General features: G+C 38.8%; 1 protein-coding gene across 1 annotated transcript; it reads right to left on the bottom strand.

The window, feature by feature from the left end:
* Positions 1–1,608: 1,608 nt before the first annotated feature.
* LOC108279344 (sphingosine 1-phosphate receptor 3) lies at positions 1,609–5,150 on the bottom strand. The gene is made up of 2 exons (XM_017493526.3): positions 4,757–5,150; positions 1,609–4,388 (listed from the first exon to the last, which is right to left on the bottom strand). The coding sequence occupies exon 2, from the start codon at positions 4,246–4,248 to the stop codon at positions 3,238–3,240; it is 1,011 nt and encodes a 336-aa protein (XP_017349015.1). The 5' UTR covers positions 4,249–4,388; positions 4,757–5,150; the 3' UTR covers positions 1,609–3,237.
* Positions 5,151–10,562: the final 5,412 nt, after the last annotated feature.

Genomic DNA, 10,562 nt, shown 5'->3' with positions numbered 1-10,562 from the left:
CAATAAAATATACAATGTCATATCTGATGTAATGCACGAATACCGTGAGAACCATTCACGTATGTACTTTACGATCTGAATATAGCCTTTTGATACTGTTTGAACGTTTTGATACTGTTTTATTTTCATATATGCGTACACTTAATTCTTTACTCACAAATACACTACATGACCAAAAGTTTGCATACCCCTGACCATCATACCCTTATGTGCTTTTTGAACATCTCATTCCAGATTCAGTCCCTTCTTTTCTGTTATAATAAGCTCCATTCTTCTGGGAAGGCTCTCCACCAGATTTTGGAGCGTGGCTGCGGGGATTTGTGGTCATTCACACATTCCACAAGAGCATTAGTGAGGTCAGATGAGGTCAGGGGTCAGGGCTCTGTGCAGGACAGTCGAGATCTTCCAGTTGTGCTCTAAATCTATAAAGTAATACAGAAGGAAAATTTTTGGTCTTCTACATGGAGCATGGTGGATTTGATTGCATATGTAATACAATTCCATATACGCTAAAATGCTCTGAAAACCTGCACTCGTTTTTTTTTTATTAGTAAAAAAAACCTGCCATTTTGTTTCCCTTTAAATCTATTATAGTTCAGTTGTAATGTAAAAACAAACTTGTAATGAACTCATGAAAGAATCATGTTTAGGATAAAAAAAATAAAAAATTCTCTATAGTAAGACCTATAAACAATTCTACCTAACACTCCTAAGTCACTCTAAACCTTATATTTTGCTGCTTTCTTGTTACTGTGTCATAAAATATAAGAGATTATGATGTTCCAGTATGTTCATCGCAGGCCATATTTCCCAGTGGCGTGATGTGACGTGGCCCGGAGTTGATGATTATTCTATAACAGCATGCCCTGAAGATTTTTTTTATCCTCCACAGAAATTTGCCAATGTTAACTTAAAAAAAAAAAGTTATTCATTAAAGAACGACATATACTTTTTTTTTAATCCGTTTATGGTCACATTTAATTCTGTGGATTGAATAACGTTTTCACTTGTTATAGCAGCTGTAAACTGTCGTTCCATCACCAACCTCTTTTTTTTTTTTTTTTTTTTACTTTCTCTTGAATCTCGAGTGAGTTTTCTCCAAACCAATGTTTACAGAATTACGGGGGGTATTTGCTGATTTCTTTGCCACAATATACAGCATTATGAAAGATCAACATCAGAGATGGTTTTCTTAATCACGCCCAATTTTTTACACACTGGTGTGTTTATGCATGTTCTTATAAACCATGAAGAGGGTGTGCTGTTATAGGAAAATAATCAACAATGGAGAGGTGTGATGGTGTGTCTTGAGTGGAGTGGTGGGGGGATCTTCAATTTCAAGATTATAACACAAGTTCAGTTGCTTTTATTAGGTTCTACAAGAACGTTCAGCAACCTGAAAGAATTTAATGTTTAGGTCCAGCAGAGGGAGCCAACTCCGTGTGTTGGGTTGAGTGGAGTATTATGGATATAATATACTGTGGTGTGTGTGTGTGTGTGTGTGTGTGTGTGTGTGTGTGTGTGTGTGTGTGTGTGTGTGTGTGTGTGTGTGTGTGATGGTTGAGACCTCTGGGATATTCCATTTGAAGGAGACACAACACGCTGGGACAAGTTCACTAAATTTATTTACCATGATGCAATCAGAACTCTACAGCTTAGTGTTTTATAAAGTTTGAGAATATCATTTTCAGAAGTCCTTTCGATACCTAACATCCGAAAATAACATGTAAACATAAAGACACATAGTTGTAACAGAAGCATCGTACTCACATCAAACAGCAATATTAATACACTAATCATGATCAGAAATGATTTGTTCTTCCGAGTGACTGAAATCACGAACGGAACATCTCAGCTCGGTTTGGTGAAAAACGTGCAAAAGATTAAACACTTTGTGGCATTCTGTTATAGGAAGGTAATCAGTGATGGAGGTGGATTTAAGTTAATTGTTTTATTCCTTTTATACCACAGCAATTTGTCAGTGATTTCAATTTGTTATTAATTTAAAAACTGTTACGTCAAACTTTTTACTTGTTTATAGTGACGTTTAAAGTTCATTTGCAAAACAGTTGCTCGCTCTCTTTCTCTTTTTTTTTTGGAAAATGAATAAGACAAAAATGTATCTCGTCTTGTTACAGAGAATTTGCAAATTCCTCCATCCTGAAGATTTTCCCATGTCTGAAAACATAAAGTTGCAGGCTTTACTTCCAACTGTTACAAAACACTGACACTGGAGACTCCTTCGAAAACTGCTACATAAACAGAAAACTTGTGATTATACACTTTTTACATTTTTAAAAAACCTGTTGTTAATATAGAAATGATAACATACTGAAACGAGTGGAGAATCGGGCGTTCATCATCACTGTGGTACATGTAGAATTAATTGCTTTGAAATGTGAAGCCGAGTCTAAGGTAAGTACAGTTTGAATTATCTGACATCAAAAGTTGCTGCTTTCTAGAGTCTACATCTGTTTCTATGGATCCATCTGTATCCGCTACATGGGTTCAGTCTGTAATGTACAACTAAGTTCATTCGGTTGTTTAGTTTGCCAAAAATATAGACCAAATGGAGCAACAAAAAAAAAGGGAAATCGAGGCAGCCATGTCTTTTTTTTTTTTCCCCACCACCATCTGGAATTCTTTGACAGCCCTCTTATGCTGAAAAAACTAATCGTGGGCAAAGAAATTACAACATGCAAGAGCAGTTTTTATAACAAGCGAAAAAAAAAAAAAAGGATGGTTAAAAGACTCGGTTGAAATTTCCATTCCAGTTTAAAATGTCATGGTGTCTCGCGCCAAATATTTCCTCAGCCTTGGCACGTGAGGTCTCAGGGTTGGTGTTTGAGTTCAGAACAGATGTGTGTTTGGATAATCTGATAGATTGTACATGGATTATAGTCACAAAAAGTTATAGATTGGCAGTTTGGTGTGCTTAACGAATACTGGTGTTTATGGTATTCATAAAGCACGGAAGAATAAGACTAGTTGACAGAATGTATGTTTTGGTGCATAGACCAGCCAGGAATGAAATCCTCTGCTAGCAAGAGTAATCCTCTGCTGTCATTAGCTGCCTGATCAATTCAAGAGAAAAAAACCCCTCCATTTTCTGCTGGAACATCTGAAGATGAACCCAATATTCCTGGCTATACACTAGTCAGAAATGGGTCTTTGAGATTTACACCTCGTTTCAGGAGTCCGGGCTTTCTACGACGGCTGAATGACAACGTTCCCTTATTACCCCTGATCTTCAGATGGTTTCTGATTCTGTGTAGAGCTCTTACTCCTGCTGCCTTCTTCATTATCTTTGCTCCCAACAATACATGGCACCGCTAAACATCCGCACAGCAGCCCATAAAACATCCGTCGCATCTCCCTGCTCGCCAGGGTGTAGATCACCGGGTTCAAAGCCGAGTTCATTGTGGCCAGAGTAATGAACCAGTCGGCTTTCTGCAGGATAGGGCATTGCTTTGTTTTGCAGGCCACATCAGTGAGCAGGAGGACAAAGATGGGCATCCAGCATGTGATGAAGACCCCGACGACGATGATGACTGTCCGCAGCAGGGCTATGGAATGCTCGGAGTTGCTGTGCTTCATCACCTTGCGACTGCTGGACTTCACCAGGACGTAAATGCGAGCGTACAGTACAGAAATGGACAGCAGCAAGATGATGAAAATGCTGATGCAGAATGCCACGTACTTCTTTGTGTAGAGCGGTAAAATGACTGAGCAGTCTGGAAGGTTGTCCAGGCAGTTCCAGCCCACGATGGGCAGCACTCCGAGAGCCACAGCAATCAGCCAGCATGTCCCTATGAGCAGAAACACTCGGTATTTCTTAGTAGCATCATAAGGCTTCATTTTAATCATGGTGAGATGCCTTTCAATGGCAATAGCCAGTAGACTAAAGATAGATGCTCCCAGCACCACGAACACGCTCCCCTCACGGATGAACCACTCTTCTGTCGAAAGGTGCAGAGTTCGTTCCCCAGACAGTAACAGATTTACAGTGTACATCACACCGACAAGCAAGTCACACAGTGCAAGATTCCCAATGAAAAAGTACATGCGGCTGTTGAGTTTTTCTTTTTTCCATATCGCAATCAGCACTATCAAGTTTTCCAGCACTATAAAGCTGCATATAACCAGAAACACCACCTTCTCGGGACCTAAATCAACCTTATTGGTGGTGTTCCGATTGTCCAGCTTCCCTGTGTAATTGTAATGCTTGTGTATGAGTTGGTTTTCCATTGCTCCAGCAGGGGGCAGTAGAATAGAGAAAAGAAGGCACGCTTGAGACCGGGTGCTCCTGGTGAGAGAGGTTTCCAGCTGGGTTTGCAAAACGACCGAGGGACTTTGGAGATCCTAGTGCATTGCTTGGTCTTAGGAGTCTGTTAGGAGATAAGAGGTTGGTAGAATATCTTTCCCTGATTGATAGAGAAACGCTTTCTTACATAAATATGAATATAAATACATTAACAGCTACGCTAAGATCCTGAAAATGTTTAAAAATGACTCCAAAAATACTATGGTATGTACTATAAACGATATATTTTATTGGATTAAGTAGTGAATAATAAAAGAGAATAGGCAACTCTCCAAAATGATTTGAAATAGAGTTTCAAATATGCAGATTTACATCTTGCAAATAAATTCTTTTTTACTTTCTTTGTAAAATCAACAGTTCACTGAGCAGTCATCTAGAATTCAGATTCAATGTATTAATATTGCAGTTTAAAATAGTCTTCCCCATACTTACCATCTAACTTCTTATACTCCCCAAAAAAAAAAAAAAAAAGTGCCCCCGTCTTCTACATATTCCAACAGATTGTGAAGACTCTTCATCCTGCTGTGGAGTTTCCTTCAATGAACTATAAGCAGAAATTTCCTTCAATGAACTATTACACTGCAGAAATGCTGTAATGGAGTTACCAAGGTTTCCATTTACTGACAATGACATAGGATTGTGTTCATAACCTCAGCATATGTGATGCACTTTCCCTCTTCAGTCCACTTCATGCAGAAGCAATGATGAGGGTTAGAATATTACAGACATATGACCCACTAAAGAGGATGTAACTGGGAGGGACCTCAAAAAGCGAGGAGGGATCTGTGGAGGTTTGATTAGATCTGCAATTCTGTGTTTGTGTCGTTTCCCTGGGAGTTTTAAGATCCTGCTCCAGAGTCCAAACAGAATCCACAGTGAAGCATGCAACATGCTATTTGTCCTTGCTTTTTATATCCTTTGAATTATTCATATTGTTGTTGAGGGAGCATAAAATAGAGCACGATCGTTTCAGAGGACGTTTAACAAGCACGGTGGAGTGTAGGCTACAATTTGTGTGAGGTTAGACGGAGAGAAGGAGGGGTCAGTTAACCAATAATGACTTTATAAATAAGCATAGTGAAAGAAAGGATATGGCGTGAGGACATGGAAATATCTTTTTTATGTTTAAAGGTTTTTTTGTGTGGCCTTTTTAGGCATTAGCAAAGAATATTTGATCTTTTAGACCAGAACCATCCAGAGTGGAGATAGAGATGCTTTGTAGCCATTTAATTAAACAGTCACTCATGGATTTTGCGATTGCAGAAATGAACGCAAAATCAAGGAAACAGTATTCGCAGGAGTTTGGTATTTTTTTCAAAATTACCGCAGATTTGCACCAAGATGGGCCATGTGCCGTCATCACAAGGCGCATTCAGTCAAACACCCCTTCAATTCATGAGTACAGATAAACGGTCTCGCGAAATCCTGTACAGACTGACTGAAGAATAAAACACAATGGGGTGTGCAGTTGTGGAAAAATAATCAACAATGTAGTGTGTTATTCATCTTATACCACAGCAGTAAATAAACAATTACATTTTTGTTTTATTTTCAAGAGCATAATTTTTTTTATCCATTTATAGTTATGTTCAATGTTGTGGAATGTGAGTTGTTCCCTCACTTTCTTTCATCATTATTAAGACAAAAACGGAAGAGTTTCCCATGTTGGAAAACTTACTGGCTCTTACAAAGCGCTGACACTGGAGACTGGAGATTTCCATAAACGCTAAATAAATGTCTCCTTGCAGAAAACGTAATGATTATAAGTCTTTCTTTGTTAAATATCGTTATCAACATTACAGGTCTCTCTGAATGAGCTGTTACTCCAGAAACAATAACGTATTAGAATGAGCTCATCCATATAAACCTGGGATTTGAATTACAGCCGGCATTTGTCGTAGCTGCTGTTATAGAAAACAACACTTTTTAGTGTTGTTTATAGATATCAACACTTTTTGACCAATTAGAGTTTAAAAAATCAACATATATTTTTTTCCTTTTACTATTATATGACAAACCACAACACTAGCCTGAAATCAACGAATCCATCACAGGGTACAATCACTTTGGACACACCAATCAGCCTACCATGCATGTCTTTGGACTGGGGGAGGAAACAAGAGTAAACCCCCACAGCACAGGGAGAACATGTAAGCTCTGTGCGCACACACACACACAGGGCCGCAGCAGGAATCAAACCCCCAACCCTAGCACTGTGAGGCAAACATGATAACCATTAAGCCACCGTGCATCTTAATGTAGCTGATTGATTTAAATAATTGTTTGTTTTTCTAGTTCTTGTTTTGCATCACATTATTTCTTCATATTAAAAGCATATTATTATTAATCGCTACTTACATACTAGTCCAGGCTCTTGTTATCTCAAAACTGGACTACTGCAACTCACTACTCTCGGGCCTCCCGGCCAGCTCCATCAAACCCCTTCAGATGATTCATTATGCAGCAGCACGCCTCGTCTTCAACCAGCCTAAGAGAACCCATGTCACACCCCTCTTCAACTCCCTCCACTGGCTTCCTGTAGCTGCCCACATCAAATTCAAGGCCTTGATGCTCACCTACAAGACCTTGTCTGGAACAGCACCCTCCTACCATCACGTAATCTGCGATCAATCAACGACCGACGCAGTGGTGGAATGAACTTCCAACCTCAATCCGGACCGCAGAATCTCTCACCATTTTCAAAAAACACCTAAAGACCCAACTCTTCTGTGAACACCTAACCTACACATTAAGAATAATAAAATAAAAAAATGACTTGTATTGTTCTCTGCTTGATATATCGCTTTGGATAAAAGCGTCTGCTAAATGAATGAATGTAAATGTAATCGGAAATGATGATGGTGCTTGAAAGTTTGTGAACCCTTAGATCTCTAGAATTTTCTATATTTCTGTATAAATATGACCTAAAACTTCATCAGAGATCCTAAAAGTAGATAAAGAGAACCCGATTAAACAAATGAGACAAAACTATTATACTTGGTCACTTATTTATTGAGGAAAATTAACCAATATTACATATATGTGAGTGGCAAAAGTTTGTGAACATCTAGGATTAGCAGTTAATTTGAAGGTGAAATTAGATTCAGATGTTTTCAGTCAATGGGATGACAATCAGTTGTGATTGAGCATCCTGTTTTATTTAAATAATGGGGATCTATCAAAGTCTGATTGTCACAACACATGTTTGTGGAAGTGTATCATGGCATGAACAAAGGAGATTTCTGAGGACCTCAGAAAAAGAGCTATTGATGCTCATCAGGCTGGAAACTGTTAGAAAAGCATCTCTAAAGAGTTTGGACTCCACCAAGACACAGTCAGACAGATTGTGTACAAATGGAGGAAATTCAAGTCCATTGTTACCTTCCCCAAAAGTGGTCGACCAACAAAGATCACTTCAGAGGGAGGTCAGAAAGGAACCCAGGGTAACTTCTAAGCAACTAAAGGCCTCTCCCACATTGGATAATGTTAATGTTCATGAGTCCACCATCAGAACAATACTGAACAACAATGGTGTGCATGGCAGGGTTGCAAGGAGAAAGCCACTGCTCTCCAAAAATAGCATTACTGCCCAACTGCAGCTTGCAATAGACCACATGAACAAGCCAGAAGGCTATTGTAAACATGTTTTGTGGATAGATGAGCCCAAAAGAGAACAGTTTGGTTTAAATGAGAAGCATTATGTTTGGAGAAAGAAAAATACTGCATTCCAGCATAAGAACCTTATCTCATCTATAAAACATGGTGGTGGTAGTATCATGGTTTGGGCCTGTTTTGCTGCATCTGGACCAGGACAGCTTGCCATCATTGATAGGACAATGAATTCTGAATTATACCAGCGACTTCTAAAGGAAAATGTCAGGATATCTGTCCATGATCTGAATCTCAAGAGAAAGTGCGTCATGCAATAAGACAATGACCCTAAGCACACTTTGTTCATTCTAATAAAAGAATAGTTAAAGAAGAATAAAGTTAATGTTTTGGAATGGCCAAGTCAAAGTCCCGACCTTAATCCAATAGAAATGTTCTGGAAGGACCTGAAGCAAGCAGTTCATGTGAGGAAACACACCAACATCCCAAAGCTGAAACTGTTCTGAACTGAGGAATGGGCTAAAAATCCTCCAAGCCGACGTGCAGGACTGATTACCGGAAAAGTTTTGTTGCAGTTATTTCTGAACAAGGCGATCACACCAGATATTGAGTACTCTGATGTGAATTCTTTTTAAGAAGTGTTGCACCACATCGTCAGAATTATTGCGTTAATGATATGTTAAAATTGCTATCCTATAACAGCATTTCTTGAAGTGTTGAATTCTACAGCATATTCTATTTACCCTTTATACTGTACCACAGCAAGTTGCCAACACTAACCATCCGGTGAAAGTTAACACATTTAAAAAGTTAACACTATTGCACATATGAACCATTATTTCCGCAGCAACTTCTCTTTTTCTTCCTTGACATTAGACATAAGAATAAACAAAAGATGCAACAAGTCATATTACCAAACAAGTCCACTTCTCTGGTGCAGAAAACTTATAGCTTTATCTCTATAACAAACACAGACGCTGGAGACTCCTTTCAAAAATGTTAAAGTCTCTGTACAGAAAACTTTTCCATATCACAAAATAAATTCTATCCTTTATCCTGTTATTTAGATTTAGGGTGGCATAGTGGTGCAGTGAGTAGTGTTACTGCCGCTCAGCCCCCGGTTCCCCAATTCGATCCTGAGCGCTGGTTACTGTATGACTGTGACTCACTTTCTTACTGTGAAATTCTCATTTAATTTCCTGCTTAATCTGTAGTGGTCGTGTTACTATGGGGGCGAATATGTAATTTATTTACATCACAACGTTTGTCCCAGTTGCAATAAGCTACCATCATGCTGAAACCTTTGGATCTTATACGAGCATGCAGGCTATAATTTGTGTGTGAAAGCATTTGCAAGACAGACTGTGGATGATGGGACAGATATTTTAAATATATGATTACGCTATTTATAGATTATTTCCATCAGACGTCAATGACTGCACATTGTGGTTTGAACAAAGCTAACCGTTTATGCGACTGCTGACATTTGGCAAACAATCGCAGCAGGTGGCCACATATCCTGAAGGGATAATTTGGACTTGAGGTTGCAGGTTTTCTTTTGAGTATTTTGATTTAAAGGAATGTGAACATCACTTAGGTTGAATATATATGAAAAATGCTCACCTGATCATAAATATTAATGCAATCATGATAAAATGGAGCTTCTTTTCTCTCTCTCGCTCTCTTGCTCGCTCAGCTTTGCTTCAATACTTCTTAACTTCCGTGCAGTTTTGTGGTTTCACCACCTTTCTAAAAGAAGCTCAAGCTGCGTGTGAAAGCAGCATAAAGCAATGATATTTTGGCTGAATACTGTGCTCTATAGACGAGTAAACTTATATGTATGCCAAGGACCTTACAAACGAGGCCTGATGCATTGCACATATTTTTTTAGAGATTTGATTTTTAACGAAAATGAAGTGGTGCAAACTTTGACTCGGCTCTCCACACTCCCAAGCCAGCAGGGTGCCAATACTTTTATTTTGAACTGAAAATACAAATGAATTTATATTACCTGGGCAAGAAAAGTAACCAGATGAGTAATCTGCTGAACAAAGTCATGCCACTCACATCTGGTGGAAAAGTACTATAAGATTATTGCTCAAGGATATCTTTGTCTCTAATACTCTATGACGAAATACAACGTGCACACATTTCCTCTTTACCACAATCTTTGTTAATCAGCCAAGACATGGCTGGTGTCCGAAATGTGTTTCAGTTTCTCACTAGATCTAGAGTCATTCAAAATGTATGTCTAAAACCTCAGACGTTCACCTCAAATGAGTTGCTGAAGCTGCTATGTTTGTAAATTCTACAGATTTGATTATGTGCCTTCTGACACATTGGTATCTGTAGAACTGAAAAAAAAAAAAAAAAAGCAGCAAGTCGACTCCATCTTGAAGTTCGCTTTCTATTTCAACACTTTTTAGTTGGGTGTCTGTCCACACCAGCATCAGACACCATGTCCTTGAGTGCATGAGTTAAAAGCATTAGCCCATCAAGATCTGAAGAACTTTATTTTTAATGGTAACCACACTCCCATCTGGGGAAAGGCCAAAACTTTTTTCCTTGTCACCTACTGCTGCTAGACTAAACTCACTGCACCACCATTCTGTACACACAGCATAACATC

Source organism: Ictalurus punctatus, chromosome 18 (genome assembly GCF_001660625.3).
Source record: "Ictalurus punctatus breed USDA103 chromosome 18, Coco_2.0, whole genome shotgun sequence".
In the NCBI taxonomy this organism is placed as follows: domain Eukaryota; kingdom Metazoa; phylum Chordata; class Actinopteri; order Siluriformes; family Ictaluridae; genus Ictalurus; species Ictalurus punctatus.
This window is presented reverse-complemented; position numbering and strand designations above follow the sequence as displayed.

Excerpts from the sequence above, each read along its gene's own strand:
- LOC108279344 (XM_017493526.3), bottom strand. The coding sequence starts at position 4,248 with ATGGAAAACCAACTCATACACAAGCATTACAATTACACAGGGAAGCTG.